We start from the raw sequence: 21991 nt of genomic DNA, 5'->3' as shown, positions 1-21991 counted from the left end.
CATTGGCATTCAATATGTAATTTGCTTTAATTTTGTTTTTTTATTTTTTAAATTAAAAAAATATCTAATATCTGTACAGATACCTAGGATCAAGTTAACGTAAATGTGAAGAAACATGCAATCTAATAAAAATATCCCCCAAAACATATTTGTTCCTTTCTATTTCTATAAGAAAGCAGAACATCGTTCAGAACTGTGTGAATACAAACAAACAGACATAGATGGAGATGTAGTTACAAGTCTTCTATTATGACTCTGGTACAGACATGTTTCCAACTTGCTTCTGATAAAAACATCCTTGACCATGGAAAGAATCAACTCAGCATTAAGGTAACTCTTGCACAACCACCACCAAGATAACTCCTCCACTACAACTGACAAGATAACTCCTCCACTACAACTGACAAGAAAACTCCTCCACTACAACTGACAAGAAAACTCCTCCACTACAACTGACAAGAAAAAACTCCTCCACTACAACTGTCAAGTAAACTCCTCCACTACAACTGTCAAGAAAACTCCTCCACTACAACTGTCAAGATAACTCCTCCACTACATCTGTCAAGAAAACTCCTCCACTGACAAGATAACTCCTCCACTGACAAGATAACTCCTCCACTACAACTGACAAGAAAACTCCTCCACTACAACTGTCAAGAAAACTCCTCCATTACAACTGTCAAGAAAACTCCTCCACTACAACTGTCAAGAAAACTCCTCCACTATAACTGTCAAGAAAACTCCTCCATTACAACTGTCAAGAAAACTCCTCCACTACAACTGTCAAGAAAACTCCTCCACTACAACTGTCAAGAAAACTCCTCCACTGACAACTGTCACAAGAAAACTCCTCCAACTGTCAAGAGAAAACTCATACTCTACAACTGTCAAGAAAACTACTACAACTGTCAAAAACTCCTCCACTAAACTCCTCCACCATTACAACTGTCAAGAAACTCCTCAAAACAACTGTCAAGAAAACTCCTCCACTACAACTGTCAAGAAAACTCCTCCACTACAACTGTCAAGAAAACTCCTCCACTACAACTGTCAAGAAAACTCCTCCACTACAACTGTCAAGAAAACTCCTCCACTATAACTGTCAAGAAAACTCCTCCACACAACTGTCAAGAAAACTCCTCCACTACAACTGTCAAGAAAACCTCCACTCCAACTGTCACAACTGTCAAGAAAAACTCCTCCACTACAACTGTCAAGAAAACTCCTCCACTACAACTGTCAAGAAAACTCCTCCACTACAACTGTCAAGAAAACTCCTCCACTACAACTGTCAAGAAAACTCCTCCACTACAACTGTCAAGAAAACTCCTCCACTACAACTGTCAAGAAAACTCCTCCACTACAACTGTCAAGAAAACTCCTCCACTACAACTGTCAAGTAAAGATCTCCTCCACTACAACTGTCAAGAAAACTCCTCCACTACAACTGTCAAGAAAACTCCTCCACTACAACTGTCAAGAAAACTCTCCACTACAACTGTCAAGAAAACTCCTCCACAACTGTCAAGAAAACTCCTCCACTACAACTTCTCAAAACAACTGTCAAGAGAAACTCCTCCACTACAACTGTCAAGAAAACTCCCACTACAACTGTCAAGTAAACTCCTCACTACAACTGTCAAGAAAACTCCACTCAACTGACTACAACTGTCAAGAAAACTCCTCCAACTGTCACAGCTCCTCCATTACAACTCAAGAAAACTCCTCCACTACAACTGTCAAGAAAACTCCTCCAACAAGATAACTCTCCACTACAACTGTCAAGAAAACTCCTCCACTACAACTGTCAAGAAAACTCCTTCCTCCACTACAACTGTCAAGAACTCCTCCAAACTCTCCTCCACTACAACTGTCAAGAAAACTCCTCCACTACAACTGTCAAGAAAACTCCTCCACTACAACTGTCAAGAAAACTCCTCCACTACAACTGTCAAGAAAACTCCTCCACTACAACTGTCAAGAAAACTCCTCCACTACAACTGTCAAGAAAACTCCTCCACTACAACTGACAAGAAAACTCCTCCACTACAACTGTCAAGTAAACTCTTCCACTACAACTGTCAAGAAAACTCCACTACAACTGTCAAGAAAACTCCTCCACTACAACTGTCAAGAAAACTCCTCCACTACAACTGTCAAGAAAACTCCTCCACTACAACTGTCAAGAAAACTCCTCCTCTACAACTGTCAAGATAACAAGACCATCATAAGATAATTTCTCCATGTATTTGACCTGCTATATACTGGAATTCAAAGAAACCCTCCTGAACACAGAAGTATTCATGGTCTCTACTTATTCTGTCTCCGAGCTTCAACAACATCCTCCATGTTTTGACACGTTATTCGTTATTTGATGAGGAAGAGAAACTTGCCTCACTCCAATCTTGTTGTCTAAGCTGATCAACTGGTCCTTAACGTAATAAGCCCAACACAAGCCTGGAAATATCGCCACCTTGTGACAGAAGTTGACATATGTTCCTTGAGCTCCACCTAGTGGTACAAGCACACAATATTTGACAGTACACAGCACTGATTCACTGGTTGGCAGCTCGATGAAGCAGCTCGGTGAAGCAGCTCGGAGCTGCTCTGACTGATGTGCCTCCTGTAGAGAATAACGCCATTATGCCATCCAAGTAAAAGCCTCTCATACACACAATGTTCGATATCGTTAGAGGCAAATTAACACACACAAATTAATCAGAAAGAGGCAGATAACACAGTCACTTCCTCAGCGTTTGTAGGGTAAATTGTCGGTGTATTGATCACTGAAGTAAGGAACACAGAGCACCACGGGAGGAATCAGCTCTACTAAGCAATATCAACTGGCTCGGGTATTAATGACAGCCATGTCAGAGAAAGAACTACAGCAAATTAAACCTCTTGATCCGTTCATTGAGACACCTCAGAAGTGAAAGGCTTGCGACTGTGGCAAGTCTTGACAGCGAGCCATGCATGGAGGATTAAGGGTTAATTAACAAGATGGAGATAGCACCAGTTTGAGGTTACGTGACTGAGTAATTTGAATGAAGGCTGAAGGGTTAATGTATGATGGCTTGCAGGTCCTTGCTTGGGGTCCACCACTTGGACCATTTATCATTGACTGGAAGATAAAGAGTTGCTGTGTCACAACATCTGGAGTGGTGTCCTCAGTGTGCCATCGAGGGGTTAATCAAGTGAACCTGTCATGACACTGTAGAGACACGGGATATTCTGTACAGCATACATGGACAATACCACAAAGCATACTATAGAGAGACCATAGATTGTACCACAGACCATACCATAGACCATACATTGTACCAGACCATACCATAGACCATACCATAAAGAGACCATACATGCATCGTACTACATACCATACCAGAGACCATACATGCGTATTACATACCATACCATAAAGAGACCATACATCGTACTACATACCATACTAGAGAGACCATACATCGTTATTACATACCATACCATAAAGAGACCATACAACGTACTACATACCATACCAGAGAGACCATACATCGTACCATAGACCATACCATAGAGAGACCATACATGCGTACTACATACCATACCATAGAGACCATACATCATTACTACATACCATACCATAGACACCATACATGACATACCATACCAGAGACCATACATCGCCATTACCATAGACCATACCATAGAGACCATACATCGTACTACATACCATACCATAGAGAGACCATACATCGTACTACATACCATACCATAGAGACCATACATCGTAGACTACATACCATACCATAAAGAGACCATACATCGTACTACATACCACCATACCATAGAGACCATACATCATTACATACCATATACCATAAAGAGACCATACATCGTACTACATACCATACCAGAGAGACCATACATCATACCAGACCATACCATACCATAGAGACCATACATCATACCATAGACCATACATCGTACCATAGACCATACCATAGAGAGATAGATGCACCACAGACTACAGACCATACCATAGAGACCATAGATTGTACCACAGACCATACCATAAAGACCATACATCGTACCACAGACCATACCAGAGACCATACATCGTAACCACAGACCATACCATAGAGACCATACATAGACCATACCATACCAGAGACCATACTTGTACCACAGACCATACCATAAAGAGACCATACATCGTACTACAGACCATACCAGAGATCATAGACCATACCACAGACCATACCATAAAGAGATCATACATCATAACATACAGACCATACCATATAGAGATCATAGACCATAACACAGACCATACTGTACAGAGATCATAGACCATAACACAGACACATACTGTACAGAGATCATAGACCATAACCACAGACCATACTGTACAGAGATCATAGACCATAACATACAGAGATCACATACCATACAGAGATCATAGACCATACCACAGACCATACTGTACAGAGATCATAGACCATAACACAGACCATACTGTACAGAGATCATAGACCATACCACAGACCATACTGTACAGAGATCATAGACCATAACACAGACCATACTGTACAGAGATCATAGACCATACCACAGACCATACTGTACAGAGATCATAGACCATACCACAGACCATACTGTACAGAGATCATAGACCATACCACAGACCATACTGTACAGAGATCATAGACCATACCACAGACCATACTGTACAGAGATCATAGGCCATAACATAGAGATCACAGACCATACCGTACAGAGATCATAGACCATACCACAGACCATCATACTGTACAGAGATCATAGACAATAACACAGACACATACTGTACAGAGATCATAGACCATAACAATATACATACAGAGATCACAGACCATACCATTCAGAGATCACAGACCATACCATTCAGAGATCACAGATCATACCATATAGATCATAGACCATACCACAGACCACACTGTACTGAGATCATAGACCACACCATAGACCATACCATAGGCCATTCCTCATAGCATACATGGACCATACCATACAGAGACAAATTCATTCAATAGACCATACCATACAGAATACATTACCAGACCATACCCACAGACCATACCATACAGAGACAATACATTCTACCACAGACCATACCATACAGAGACAATACATTCTACCACAGACCATACCATACAGAGACAATACATTCTACCACAGACCATACCATACAGAGACAATACATTCTACCACAGACCATACCATACCACAGAGAGATACACATTCTACCACAGACCATACCATACAGAGACAATACATTCTACCACACCATACCATACAGAGACATACCATACCATACCATACACAATACATTCTACCACCAGACCATACCACAGACAATACCATACCACAGACCATACCATACAGACAATACATTCTACCACAGACCATACCATACAGAGACAATACATTCTACCACAGACCATACCATACAGAGACAATACATTCTACCACAGACCATACCATACAGAGACAATACATTCTACCACAGACCATACCATACAGAGACAATACATTCTACCACAGACCATACCATACAGAGACAATACATTCTACCACAGACCATACCATACAGAGACAATACATTCTACCACAGACCATACCACACAGAGACCATACAGAGACAATACATTCTACCACAGACCATACCATACAGAGACAATACATTCTACCACAGACCATACCATACAGAGACAATACATTCTACCACAGACCAAACCATACAGAGACAATACATTCTACCACAGACCATACCATACAGAGACAATACATTCTACCACAGACCATACCATACAGAGACAATACATTCTACCACAGACCATACCATACAGAGACAATACATCCTACCACAGACCATACCCTACAGAGACAATACAATCTACGACAGACCATACCCTACAGAGAGCTGCATATTTTACGAATCTAAAAACATATTAAGTCTAAATAAAAGTAAAAACTCTACATCACATGTTTTCAGGCAACTGATGACTGTTTGGAGGAACAATGTTTGTTTGCAACATCGACATAATGATTCAAATAGAGCTAAAATACATACAGCTGTATAATCATAATATTACGTGTCATAACTATCTATAATCTAAAGTGTGACCAGTTGCATACGTTCTGTCATGCAAACATTCATATCATTATGCATGACAAAAAATATACATCCAACAGATCATTATGCATTTATTCATAATACATTGTCAAAAACTCTTTGTTATGCAGTTGTGAACATACACACACAACCAATCAAGCATTTACTTAATAGCATAAATGTTTGAATCCTGATGAATAAATGTTTTGGGATATGTTAATTACAGCAAAACAACATCGTCGTGTCACTGTATCTCAATTGGGTATGGAGTCAATAGTTCAACCTCAACAAAGACATGAACTGAACAAATGTGTAGCATTTCAAATATTTTCAGAATAAACACTATGGACCAAAGTTAAATATGAAAAAAGTAGGTTAATATCAACAGTGATTCAAACTCTGTAAAAAGAATATGCATTATTGTAGAACATTGTTGCAATACACAACAGATAAATAATTGACTTGACACAAAGTCTGCACTGTGAAACAATAGCAGTCATTGCACTGTGATCTATTTGTTGTTGTTTTCTGTTGAAGGTGAGGTGAAATTGGGTTTTAACGTTGTGCTTGAGAATATTTCGCTCATATGACGACGTGCATGCGTGTGTATGTGTATGTGCTGCTGCTTGTACTAGCCCAGACTGAAGCTGGTTTTATAGTGCTAGCCCACTGAGATACCATGTCGCAGTGCCCAGACTGAAGCTGGTTTTATAGTGCTAGCCCACTGAGATACCATGTCGCAGTGCCCAGACTGAAGCTGGTTTTATAGTGCTAGCCCACTGAGATACCATGTCGCGAGTGCCCAGACTGAAGCTGGTTTTATAGTGCTAGCCCACTGAGATACCATGTCGCGGTGCCCAGACTGAAGCTGGTTTTATAGTGCTTGCCCACTGAGATACCATGCGCGGTGCCCAGACTGAAGCTGGTTTTATAGTGCTAGCCCACTGAGATACCATGTCGCAGTGCCCAGACTGAAGCTGGTTTTATAGTGCTAGCCCACTGAGATACCATGTCGCAGTGAAGCACGAATATCCCACTCAGACACATTATACTGACTCCGAGTCGACCAGTCCTTGTTGTACCCATTAATGCCGAGCGCTAGGCAGGGACCAACAAGTACCATATTTTAACGTCTTTTGGTATGACGCGGTCGGGGATCGAACCCGCGACCTTCCGCTCTCCGGGCGGATGCTCTAACCACTACACCACGGAGGCGGTCTGTTTACTGTTGAAAGTGATAGGTATATGAAGGCTTATAGAGTCTGTAGATACATGATTTGTTTTGTTTGTTTAATGCTGCACTCAGTAGTATTCCAGCTATAAATAAAGTCTGGACCAGACAATCTAGTGACTGACAACAATCGATCAAGATTTGAGGACACGATGATTTGTTGTTGTTTTTTGTTTAAGCCCACCATCAGCCATATTTCAGCTATATGGCGGCATTCTATAAATAATCGAGTCTGAACCAGACTATCCAGTGATCAACAGCATGAGCATTGATCTACACAATTGTAGTGCTGCGCAATATAACCGGTTTACAGGTATTTACCGGTTCAGACATGAAAACGATACGTATTGCGATACGCTGATCGAAATCCGGTATTTTGACATGCATTCGGAAAACTTCGTAACACTCGGAAATCTTCGGATATTTCCGTTTTTTAAGTTGTTCCTTTCCTTTTTTTATTTTTGCCAAATATTATTTACATTTGTTTTTTGTCATGATTAAAAGTTTTTATTAAATCTTAATCAAGCATAGTGATTTTGTTGTGTTTTTGCTTTATAAATCAAGCATTAACTCGATTATACATAGTTTTTTGTTGAAGAAAAACTTCTTGCAATATATTGCAATACATATCGCAATATACGCTTTTGCATCGCAATATACCGCAATATGAAAATTCTCTGCAATACCCACCCCTACACAATTGGGATATGATGACATGTGTCAACCAAGTCAGCGAACCTGACCACCCAATCCTGTCAGTCGCCTTTTACGACAAGCATGGGTTACTGAAGGCCAATTCTAACCCGGGTTGTAAATAATCAGGTCTGGAGAAGATAACCTAGTGATTGACAACATGAGCACCGATCGAGGAATGGGGATACGATGATTTGAGAAGTTGTGATATTAAATTCACATTTAAAATGGCTACCAGGTGGCCATATTGTCATGCCAGTTTTCATGCCTTGAGCAAATTTGCACAACCCTACAGTTAAACAATCCAATTGCACATGCATACAAAATTTCAGTTGAATCCAGAAATACATTTTGTGAGAACAAAAAGTATAAAACATGGATGGATGACAATGGAGAACTTGTGACTTGGGACTGGTTGTGCTGGATGAAGTCTTACTTGTTTGGACAAAACTGAAGAAATATAACCTCAAGGAGATTCTTGAAAGGTATTTCAGGGCTCGATTTAGTACTTTGTTACTTGCACAAGTGCAACCAAATGTTACAAAGTGCAACCTAGTTTAAGTCAAAATTGCACCAGGTACAAGTCAATTTTTGAAAAATAAATCAACAATAAATCTAACATTATAAGCATAAGTATATCAGCTTATTTTCTTCTAAACTTTAAATAGCTATGGCACCGAAACATCGCTATTTATAGACACGTCTCGGCTATGACAGCTCTTGTAAACAGGGATCAGTTGCGTCTCCGAGTTGCTATGGTTTCATGGGTACTATATCACGGAAATATGATTATGTGCACGAAACCTCTGATGTTTTAACACACTACATTGCAACTGGAATTTGGCTTGTGCAACAAGGTGTTTATCTTAGGTTCCACCTGTTGCAAGTAGGTTAACATCTCTTAAATCGAGCCCTGCATTTAGAAGTTGGTGAGTATATAAGACAAGTATATGGATGGCAACTTCTTTATTGTGACATCATCTGAAGTGGGGCAAGAAGTGGCCTAGAAACATTGTGTTGAACAATAAAAAAGAAGTTGCCATCCATATTCTTGTCCTATATAACCTAGATGATTATCAATAACGGAATAATTAGGACGATTTGCTTCACGATGTCTCCATATTCACTGGCCCCTTCAAAATGTTACTTGTCTCAGTCGGGCAGGCTAGCATCTTAAGAGTGGAAATACTGGGCTGAATCATTGACAAAACGAGTCTCTGTTTGATATCAGTAGCCTCTGAACTCTCTACTATACTTGATGTTCCTAAACCAGATGAGGTGAGGTGAAATTGGGTTTTACGTCGTACTTGAGAATATTTCACTCATATGACGATGTGCATGTGTGTGTATGTGTATGTGTGCCTGCTTGTACTTGCCCAGACTTAAGCTGGTTTTATAGTGCTAGCCCACTGAGATACTACCATGCCGCAGTGAAGCATGAATACCCCAATCAGACACATTATACTGACTGTACCCATTAATGCCTAGCGCCAGGCATGGACCAACAAGTACCATATTTTATTTGGTATGGCGCTGGTCGGAGATCGAACCCGCGACCTTCCGGCTCTCGGGCGGACGCTCTAACCACTACACCACAGAGGCAGTCTTCCTAAACCAGAAGCACCAGACTGTCTGTCACTGCGAGTCAGTCAGTGTTGCTGGTGTTTTGGTTTAGTTTGTTGTTTTTCACGTCGCACTCAGTAATATTCCAGCTATATGGAGGCGGTACGTAAATAATCAAGTCGCGACCAGACAATCCTGTGATCAACAGCATGAGCATAATCAAATCTACGCAATTGTGTTACGAAGACATATCTGTCAACTAAGCCAGCCTGACCACCCGATCCCGTTAGTCGCCTCTTACGACAAGCATGGGTTACTGAAGATCAATTCTAACCCGGATCTTCCGGTGTGGTGTTGTTGGTCCTAAGAAGCATCTAAATATGAAAGTCATGCAGGGATTCTGATTAGAACTGGTCCCTAGCAAACTATATACTTGTCCCAAGCAACCAATATTGGTCACAACAGAGAAGTGAATTTGAAAGTCATGGGGATTCTGGATTAGAACTGGTCCTTAGCAAACTATACTTGTCCCAAGCAACCAATATTGGTCACAACAGAGAAGTGAATTTGAAAGTCATGGGGATTCTGGATTAGAACTAGCAAACAAAAGTCCCTAATGGCATGTCAACGTACCCTGATGGTATCAATTGTTTTTCCTAATATCTATCACAGGATTGTCTGGGTCCTTATTCGATTACCTGGCTTCCGTCACAAACCCGGAATATTCCTCAGTGTGACACAGACTGTATCATACCATTTTGGTATCCGTTTCTATGGAAACACCACATGAAGCACATACTCCATTGGCAGGCTTACCCAACAGAAAAACAAGAATATAAACTACACTGCATGAATATTCACTGATCTATTAACTTCAGTTTTCCAAACCTGTCAAATTATTCATATCGATAAAACAACAATAATCCAACAATCATTTGAAGACTTGAAGCTCGCACACCCTCCTAATGGCACTAAAACCTGTTTTCAAGGACGTACGCACGTTTATAAATTAGAAATACACAACAGAGACGTGGAGAGTTGACATTTAGAAGAACAGCTCTAGCAGTCTCTGATCAATGCACTGAGGACGAAATCAGCACATCGAAATATTCAGAAAACAACCAATTGTACCAATAATCAGATGACTCTAATAGCCAAGTAGCGACAGTGGGCCCCAAGAGGGGGATAAACACCCTCCATGAGATCCCCGCTGGCTAGATTGATAGTACAGTCACTCAGCAAGAGCCAGTAGCAGTCAACAACACAATCACAGTGATCTAGCCATAAATTCTCTCACAGCTATCAAACCATGGATACTAACCATAAAGACTCTCCGTGTTATCTGTATAATCACTTTAATAGCTGTTTAGCACAAAACACTTTCACAGCTATCTAGCCACATTTACAGATATATCTAGCCACAAACACTCTCATATTTAATTCTGTATAAAAATTGTCAGTGATCTGGATGTAAACACATTCACAGCTATCTTGCACCTCACACCCCACCCCAAGATATCTAGCCACACCCCTAGATATCTAGCCACACCCCTAGAGATATCTAGCCACACACCCTAGAGATATCTAGCCACAAACACTCACCCTAAGAGATATCTAGCCATCAGAGCCATCTAGCCACAAACACTCAAAATGACCTAGATGTAAACACATTCACAGCTATCTAGCCACATTTACAGAGATATCTAACCACACCCCTTGAGATATAACACACTCACTGATCTGGACGAACACTTTCACAGCTATCTAGCCACATCCCCAGACATATCCAGCCAATAACTCTCTCACTGGTCTGGACGAACACTCTCACAGCTATCTACCCACACCCCCAGAGATATCTAGCCACATCCTCAGAGATATCTAGCCACATCCTCAGAGATATCTAGCCACACCCCCAGAGATATCTAGCCACACCCCTAGAGATATCTAGCCACAAACACTATCACATGTACTTCCATATCAACACTCTCACATTACCATGAATACTCCTTAGCTCTCTAGCCACACCCACATAGAGATATCTAGCCACACACTCTATATGCTATCACATGTACTTCCATATCAACACTCTCACATTACCATGAATACTCCTACAGCTCTCTTCACACACATTTTCACACATATCTAGCCACACACTCATATATTTATCGTGCCACAAACATTCTCACACCTATCTAGCCACACTCATATATTTATTGTGCCACAAACATTCTCACACATATCTAGCCACAAACATTCTCACACATATCTAGCCACACACTCATATATTTATTGTGCCACAAATTCTCACACATACCTAGCCACAAACATTCTCACACATATCTAGCCACAAACATTCTCACACATATCTAGCCACACTCATATATTTATCCTGCAACAAACACTCACACCTATCTAGCTTTCTCTCATAGCTAAACAAGCACTGTGTGATCAGTTAGCAGATGGCTAGATACTAGACATCCTCTAGGTTAAGCTTTGAATAAAAACATATCAAGATATTCAAATCATTACTGCTACAAAATGTATCTCTCATCACGATGTCAGCCCCTACAATGATGAATGGCGCGACAAAGGACAACAAGTAATGACTAGGAATAAAACCACCGAGGCTCAATATTGACACAAGCCTACAGAATGCAGCCAAGTTGATTCACAAAGGAAGGGAGGTAACTCCTGTTTTCCCCAATCAATCGCGAGTCAACACAAAGGCAGCACTCAGACCCAGGGCACACACGTTCTTGCATCAATAATAAATGGAAGAATCATCTCATCTCTCTATCTCCCCCATCTCCACGACACTTAGCACAAGCAAGGATCATAGCCATGCTGCCATTTTCATGCACATTTTTAGCACAAAGTAGTGACAAATGTTTTTCTTGAAATATGAATTGATGAATTTTTCTCGCTGGCTGTCCAGTATATGGGGGAAGAATTAAAGAAGACTGAGAGTCTGTCAATGAACAGAATCACAGCTGGGAAGCTCAAAGCCTTTCAACTGCTATGATTTTATTGCATGACAATTAGGTTGCCATGGTAACCGTCACAAATCAACTGCCAATGTCAGCTTACCATCTTTTTCAATTATTTTCGGACATAAAACAGTCAGATTTGTCAGACAAATGACATAAAGACAATTTTTGGTTAATAATTAAATGTGAGAAAAATTTGAAAACCCATTAAACAGTTTAACTGTCACAAAAAATAATCTTTGTATTTCCGCCAAGGTCTTCATTATGCACCATTATCAAGATTATATAGTGAATTGTGTGGATTTGAAAACACACTGACATGTTATTAATGACAGTTTAATCCCTCTTGATAATTGGAGTTTCGTATTACAAATAGCATTCAAATTGCACGAACAGACCTTCAACAAAACTTAAACCACTTTTAAATCATAAAATAACAAACATAAACAGTAATACTCTTAAACCAATACAAACTTTAAAATTGTTTAACTGATATATACTCATTATTGTGTTATAGTGAGTGAGAGAGTATAGTTTTATGCCGATTTTAACAATATTCCAGCAATATCACAGCGGGGGACACCATGTGGGGAATCGAACCCAGGTCTTGACAAGCGAACGCTTTAATCACTAGGCTACACCACCGCCCCGTGAGATAGTGAATACACTTTAAAAGCTGCTTTTTTCACATTGTCTCAACTTGATGAGGGTGAAAAGTAAAGCGATATTGGTATGAAACCTTTACCACTTTGGTAAAACCTATGACAGTGGGTTTTATGTTGTTAACAAGTCAGGAAACTTAATCATGGTGAAGTGGGATTCTCAGCTACATGTTTGGGGATGCCCAAGGGATGTAACTCTACACACTAAATCACACCTAGACCGCATACAAGGTGGCTGTAAAAGCCTGCCGCACTTGGGTGGGTTGTATACTCCTAAGGGAGTTGAGAATGACAACAGTCAAGCGACAAATATAGCCTTTGATCAGTTACTCGTATCTGGATAAGTGTAGTAGATGATGATGATGATGATGATGATGATGATGATGATGATGATGATGATGATGATGATGATGATGATGATGATGATGATGATGATGATGATCGCAGACACATATCGTTACCAAGACAACAAACAGGCGGGTTAGAGCAGCAGGCTGAATCTGACACTGACCATGGTATTCGTGTTATAATTAATGAGATCATAAACTACATGATTACTACACAGTAATGAAAATTGTTCAAGTTCAAACCAGAAATAAATATTAATTTGTCAGTTCATGTGCCAAATTTTCTCATTTTCAAATGTCCTGATATGCTGTTTCTGAGTGCATCTGATTTCTCTATCCGAAAAAAAATAAAAAATTCAAATGTTAATCTATTGCTTTTCGTATTTGAGACAAGTCTATATATATCATTACAAGCCAACATTGTGTAATTTACAAGATCTGAGTAGTACCAAACGAAAATAGAACTAATTTTAAGTCTCATAAATCTTTCATTCAGAATACATTTTGGCTATCAGTTTACTTGTATCACAATGATAAAGTATGCATGATATAGTGCAGATAACTGCCCTTGCTATCAGTTGTGTATGGTCTATCAGATAAGCAAAGATACAGAAAAAATATATACACTTCCACCATGAAATATTAACGTCTATTATTGGTATAATTGGCCAATCGCTATCGAGGATTCTCTGTTAATGTGGTATACATGATGTACTGACCACTCGGAAATACTTGACTGCACACACGTAGTAGGGCTGGTCGGGGCGGTTGTTTTCGATGTACACACAATCTGAAAATATACATGTAATTCATAAAGCAGGGTTAAATAATGGAGTATACTGATGGTGGATAAAAAGGGAACATATTAAAAAAAAGGAGTGAGAGGTGAGTGCGTGAGTGAGTGAGTGGACGTGACAACTGTTTGAGCATGACTGGGTACTAGTGGGTGAGAGAGGTGAGGTGAGGTGAGGTGAGGTGAGGTGAGGTGAGGTGAAATTGGGTTTAACGTCGTGCTTGAGAATATTTCGCTCATATGACGACGTGCATGCGTGTGTATGTGTATGTGCGGCTGCTTGTACTAGCCCAGACTGAAGCTGGTTTTATAGTGCTAGCCCACTGAGATACCATGCCGCAGTGAAGCATGAATACCCCACTCAGACACATTATACCGACTCCGAGCCAACCAGTCCTTGTTGTACCCCATTGATGCCGAGCGCCAGGTAGGGACCAACAAGTTCCATATTTAAACGTCTTTTGGTATGACGCGGTTGGAGATCGAACCCGCGACCTTCCGCTCTCCGGGCGGACGCTCTAACCACTACACCACTGAGGCGGTCAGTGGGTGAGAGAGAATGTGGGTGAGCATATGCATGGGTGTGTAGGTGGGTGGTTATGACAACTCTACACACAATCTGAAAATATACACATAATTCATTAAACATGGAGTATACTGATGGTGGATAAAAGGGGAACATCTTCAAACGCTATATCTGGAAAAAAGAGTGCGTGAGTGAGTGTTTGTTTCGTTTGTTGTTTAATGCTGCACTCAGCAGCATACCAGCTATATGGTGACTGTCTGTGTAATAATCGAGTCTGGACCAGACAATCCAGTGAACAACATCATGAGCATTGATCTTGGCAACTGGGATAAGATGACCTGTGTCAACCAAGTCAGCAAGATTGACAACCCAATCCCGCCTCTTATGACCAGCATGGGTTGTGAGTGAGTGAGTGTGAGTGAGTGAGTGAGTGAGTGGGCAAGAAGTGAGAAAGACTGGGTGGGCAAATGACAAGGTGAACAGATGAATGGTGGGCAATTAAACAAGCCGTTGAGTGGGTGTGTGGGTGGGTGAGTGACAGGAAGTACATAACTAAGGCAGCTGTATACACAGTAGATCTGTTTGACCACATATAATCGGACATATTGCTCGTGAAAGTTACCTACAGTGGAATAAAATCAATTATCAATCCCGAAAATCTGTTCCGTTCCCAAGACTTATGAAGAATAAATCATGCCCTCTGTGAGACAGGCAAACACCTTTCCCACTCAGCTATTCCACTGCTCCACAAAGCACAATCTGATTTCCCAATCGCTTGGACAAACATAAATACTCCTTTAGTCCGGAAAAGATGTCAGTAAAACCCCCATAAACGAGGGTTTCATTCCAGTGCTAAGTGATGGTAATGGGTTTTCACTTTGTCGGAGAAGCAGATGCATCATTCTCAGGCAAGTGGTAAGACAGATATCGCGGCAGGAAGCACGACCACTCCCCTAAAAATATCACCAGTTAGGACTATTTGTCACATGTTATATTTTTTACAATTCTGAACATCTGTTTGACAATCTTAGAATGCTGGGGCACTGTGTTGGGTCGTGTTCCAGATTATCACAGAAATTACAGAATGAACGTGGAATTCAGTGGAACTACATGGAAATATGTGTCCAAGTGTTAAAAACTTGTATCACCTACATCCATATCAACTCAACTTGATCCCTGTCACCCGACCTCTTCCATGATGGAATCACTATTGCTTGTAGTGCTGGACTGGCTTTAGATCAAGACTTTGACATCCTGGGATTCAATCTACGCTCTGACATCCTGGCATTTAAACAATGTGTCACATGCTGGGATTCAATCTATGTGTCAAATGCTGGGATTCAATCTATGTGTCACATCCTGGGATTTAAGCAACATGTGACATCCTGGGATTCAATCTATGTGTCACATCCTGGGATTCAATCTATGTGTAACATCCTGGGATTCAATCTATGTGTCACATCCTGGGATTCAAACTATGTGTCACATGCTGGGATTCAATCTATGTGTCACATCCTGGGATTTAATCTATGTGTCACATCCTGGGATTCAATCTATGTGTCACATCCTGGGATTCAATTTATGTGTCACATCCTGGGATTCAATCTATGTGTCACATCCTGGGATTCACACTAGTTGTGATATCTTGGGATTCAAGCTATGTGTTATATCTTGGGATTCAAGCTCTGTGTGACATCTTGGGATTCAAGCTATGCCCTAACATCCTAGGATTCCATCTAAACAGACATGCTGGGATTCAAGCAATGCTCTGACATCCTTGGAATAATGCATTGGTCTGGTATCCTGTACTCTTTATTAGAATCTTCAATATAGTGTATTTTCCTCAAAATTGATATCTCTTTTTTCTTTATTGAGAACAATTCTTAATATCATATCATATATATTACTGACACTGACTGACTGAGTTTTGGTTTTACGCGCTTTTAGCAATATTCCAGCAACATCACGGCAGGGGACTCTTGGGCTTCACACATTGTTACCCATGATTCGAACCTCGGTCTTATTAATATTTAACCACTAGGCTACCCCCGACGCCCCATCCTATATATTACCTGACAACTAAACAAAAGAAAATATGATGCTATTTACTCTTAGTTCCCTGCTATTTAATTCAGTTTTTTAACCTAAGAAGCAGTCTGAAATTTCAGTTTGTATAAAAGATAATCTCCATCTTTGGATCAAACAATGGTTTGAGTGACAGTGAACAAAGTTTGATTATAATCATAATAACCATCAATGTGTCGGTCATCAATCACAAAAACAGACCAACCACAGCAAGCGAAATGACCACCACATCCACAGAAGTCTAAAAAAAAATCATCAGAATATTTTTTGCTGAAGGTGGGTTAAATGAATGATCTCACAGATCAGTGGCGTTGGTTACAAGTGTTTTAAACCCCGTCACAGTTGACCTACACTACATAAAAGACTATATAGCAAACAAAGGGACCCACAGCCTATCCACATATCACCCTAGTTAGGGATGCTGTATCACATGGTGTTGAAGGGGATTGGTCACATCCAGGATACTGCTAAACAGCGCTGTTGCTAATCGGCTCAGGGAATACAAACACATATCGCATGACATTGATGACAGCTGTTGTTAGCTAATATAGGCGGTGCAAATAACAGTTGTTATCAGATGCGAGAGGAAGGAGGTCGGAGGTTAAAGATGAGCTTTCTCTCCCGAAACAGACAATGACAATATATCACTGTTCATCCATAGTTGAAATTGACGTGACAAACACCATCGTCATGGACAACACACAGCTGGATAATACTATTCCAGTTTTTTCTTCTTTCACTGAACAAGTCTATTTGGGTGATTAAGTCTTAATGCTATAGTTAATATATTAATCCTAGTCTTGCTGCTCCTGGAGTGTGGCATCAGATAACAAACACACAAACAAACAAACACACAAACAAAAAAACATACAAACAAACAAACAAACACACAAACAAGCACCTTGTGATGTTATAATAAACTGTTCCTATGTTGTTTTACGCCGCACTAGTGGTGATCCGATTAATTGAAATAATCGAAGATTGGTCGCAGTGCCTAAACGACCAAGCAATTGATCATGTTTTCTCATAATCGAACACAAACAATTCTAGAACACATGTTTTCATTAACAGTATTTTTCACTAGGTTGGTTTTGTCTGTTACATTTCATAAGCACTACAAGCTCGTTCCAAGTCATGATTGAATTTATCTTAAAGACTCTAAGAAATTTATGTTCATCCATACTAGTCATCCTTTAAAGATGTGAAATTTTGCCAAAAAAACCCCAAAGAACTACATGTTTTTTTCCTTATTTTTTTGTGCATTTTAACACATTTAAAAAATGACACTAACCAATTATTTTCGATGATTGATCAGTTGTAATGAACCAATCATCAATTATGAGATTTTAACCAATTCCCAACACTCAGCAATATTCCAGCTATATGGCTGTAGGAGCGGTCTGTAAATAATTGAGTCTGGACCAGACAATCCAGTGATCAACAGCATGAGCATCAATCTACACAATTGGGATACGATGACATGTGTCAACCAAGCCAGCGAGTCTGACCACCCGATCCTGTTAGTCACCTCTTACGACAAGCATGGGTTGCTGAAGACCAATTCTAACCAGGATCTTCACAGGTTTATAAAGTGAGAGGTGTTTATTGGGGATGGATGTGTTAATAAATAGGGAGAGGCTAATGTCATAACACTATGGTGTATATCACAGTTATCTACAACAAGATATATTAAGTTACCATGGTTACCGGTTTATTGACGTCCACTCTTTCCACAAAGTGTTTTACAATATTAGTTTTCAATGCTTGGTATAGTGTATGATTTCAAGTAGCAATTTTTATCATATGTTCAATGTTCTACACTTGTCAGACACCATTGTAATCTTTATGTGATTTCTGAATGCAAGTCCTACACCTCCTTCATCAACATCCGTCTCCCAAATATGGTGCTGTGGTCGGTTGTTACCAATAGCGTGCAGTTTTGTCTTATTCATGAACTTTATGCTGTGATGTTTCTGATTGCTTTTGTCTTCAATATTTGGACACATATCACAATATGACATTTAGACTAATACTTTGTCTCTCAATATATATAATTTTGCTAGTAACAAATAAACCCATTTAAATTGAAAAAGGAGCCCCAGGGAGTTGAGAGATTCTGAACCTGGGGAAATCTAGACTTGCTTCATTTGGGTCTTGAGCATTGCAGGAAGGCTAGGTAGTAGGGAAATTAAACTGTGAGACAGACTATACGATGCTGTGTATTGCAATATAGCATGATGCACTCTACACCTTCAATACCCAGACTCAGAGCTCCAGATAAGATTTAGCTCATGTGGGTACTGTACCCACTGTATTTTTTTTTGGAGTGGGTATTATGAATGTTGAGTGGGTATTTCATTTTCCGTTACCCACTGCTTTCAAATATGTGCGTATTTCAGTCATTTTACTCACCTAAGTATTATGTCATTGAGTAAGTTTACTAAGCAGGTATGTTCTGCCTTATGTCATACCGAATCAAAACCAACTTAAATATAAAGGAAATGATTTCATAAAAAGTCACTCATCCTATACTGACAGTACAACACTTGTCCTATACTAACAGTACAACTTGATAGTAATTGATGTCTTTATCATTACACAAGCGATTTTTATAAATATTTTCCGTACGCATTTGTTTTAAACTTTCTGCATATCTAACATTTTAAATGCGTAACTGGTAAGCAACAAATATTTTTCAATGCATAATTGGAAATTTTCTATGCGTATTTTACCCGGATACGCAGCTTATCTGGGCCTCTGCAGACCCTCGTTCCTTGCTTGTTTGTTGTTTAACGCCACACTCAGTAATGTCCAGCTACTTCATGACCGTTATTCTTTGTGACGATACAGCTATAGGACAGGGAAGTATCTCTTCTCTCACCTGTGACCACCTGGTGTGGAATGTCAACATTTTCTCGTTAGTGGCTGCCGTGACGAAGTATCCACCACCAGTCTGACATGTTCTCTCACACACGACCTTCCTATGTGTATATACTTCCTTCACCAGGCCATAGGTGACCATGGTCAAATGATACATCACCTGTCTTCGTATATGGACTGGGAGCAAGGTAGAATCTCTTTACTTGGTTATTTTGACAGGAGATTATCCTTATTACTTAAGCTTGTCCATGTGGGTTGGTTGTTTTAACGCCGCATTCAGCAATATTCCAGCTATATGGTGGTGGTCCGTAAATAAGGCCTAAAAAAAATGTCGCGGTTCCGACTACCCGACCGACCCTTGAATTCTGGTGCCGACCCTATTTTTTTAAGCGGACTGAATAAAATAAGCTTTCAAATACCATTGTTTTTTTCCTGGCGCCGACGGATATCGGTCATTCTGATAGAGAAAGTAGATAAGATGGCCGCAAGATTGAATAAACAATTACACATTGATACATGTGTTATTAGTCAGTACTTTCCTCCTAAACATAAGATGTTAAAAAAAAATATAATAATTCCTACCTACCTACCCAAAATTTCAAAGAGGTGTATTCGGAACCACAACATTATTTTTCATTTGGCCTAATGGAGTCTGGACCAGACAATCCAGTGATCAACATCATGAGCATTGTTCTACGCAATTGGGATACGATGACATGTGTTTACCAAGTCAGTGAGCTTTTGTCCATATGGGCAGATTGGTGGGTGAGACAGTGGGTGAGATGATGGGTGGGATTGCGAGTGAGATGGCTGAGATTTTGGGTGAAACAGTGGGTGAAAAGATTGGTGAGAAGGTCAGGGAGACAGTAGTTGAGACAGTGGGTGAGATGGTGGGTGAGACAGTGGGTGAGACTGAGGGTGAAACAGTGGGTGAGACTGATGGGATGTGCATGATTTCATCACAGACCGAGGGAGTGAATGTTGATCGTGACGATGACCTGTAAACAAAGGATTTTTCAACAAACAATTGGAGTTCTACTCAGGACACTCACCATCTGGGTGCCAAAGACAAAACCTTGTGCCAAATACAAAACCTTGCACTACAAACATCACCTTGCATTACAGACAAAACCACATGGTAAAGTCAAAACCTTTTGGCAAAGACAAAACCTCATGGTAAAGTCAAAACCTCATGGTGAAGACAAAACCATGTGGTAAAGACAAAACCTCAAGGCAAAGACAAAACCTCAAGGCAAAGACAAAATCTCGTGGCAAAGACAAAACCTCAAGGTAAAGACAAAACCTCAAGGCAAAGACAAAACCTCGTGGGAAAGACAAAACCTCAAGGTAAAGACAAAACCTCCAGGTAAAGACATCACCTCACCATGACCATATTCTAATGCAGCTATTTATTTCCTGCATCTAGTAACATAGTAACCATGGTAATGATTAAATAAACTGTAACTATCAATTATAGTAATTTAAAGTGAATCACCTCCAGGTCTATATTTCACTCCATCGTCTGTGGTATACGAGATGATATCATCCCCCTTCTTGCGCAACACCCCAGCACCTCGATTACGTCCACCCTTGCGTCTGGGGGGTGCACCCTGGACGATAATATCCACCACTGCGTTGCTCGTGATCTTGTTCAACGCCTTCTTCACAGGCTTTTTGTTTTTCTTTATCTTCTTCCTTCTAACACCTCCATCTTTGACTGGTGCTTTGCTAGTGTCTTCCCCACCGGCATTATTTTCTTTGAGTACAGGAGAGGTTTCCATGACAACCGCCACACCCTCCACTGTCACCCCTCCTCACATTGGTCAGATCTGAAATTACAAAGTCAGAGTCAAGTGGGGAACTTGAGACAGACAGTATGCATAATATAACCCATCAAAAGTTTAGACTCACTTCAAGCAAACACTATATGCTATGCAAATACATATGGTTACATCGAAGATGAATTTCTCCACTAACTTGGGGGAAACAACTGCAAACCTTATGCAGATGAACTGCACGACGATCATGCATCATATGGCTTGAAAGTTTGTGCAAACATCGTGCATGTGAACAGCTGTGTTTTGGTGT

General features: G+C 40.2%; 1 protein-coding gene across 1 annotated transcript in view; it reads right to left on the bottom strand.

The window, feature by feature from the left end:
• Positions 1–21991, bottom strand: part of LOC124279647 (arginine-glutamic acid dipeptide repeats protein-like) — a 180431-nt gene that overhangs the window by 138591 nt on the left and 19849 nt on the right. Inside the window, 2 exon segments of the mRNA XM_046715483.1 lie at positions 14339–14409; positions 21399–21732. Of these exon segments, the coding sequence (XP_046571439.1) occupies positions 14339–14409; positions 21399–21684 (357 nt within the window). The 5' untranslated portion in view covers positions 21685–21732.

Source organism: Haliotis rubra, unplaced genomic scaffold, assembly GCF_003918875.1.
Source record: "Haliotis rubra isolate DU_JTF1 unplaced genomic scaffold, ASM391887v1 Scf254, whole genome shotgun sequence".
Lineage (NCBI taxonomy): Eukaryota > Metazoa > Mollusca > Gastropoda > Lepetellida > Haliotidae > Haliotis > Haliotis rubra.
Note: the sequence above shows the minus strand (reverse complement) of the source record. Positions and strands in the feature narration are given on the sequence as shown.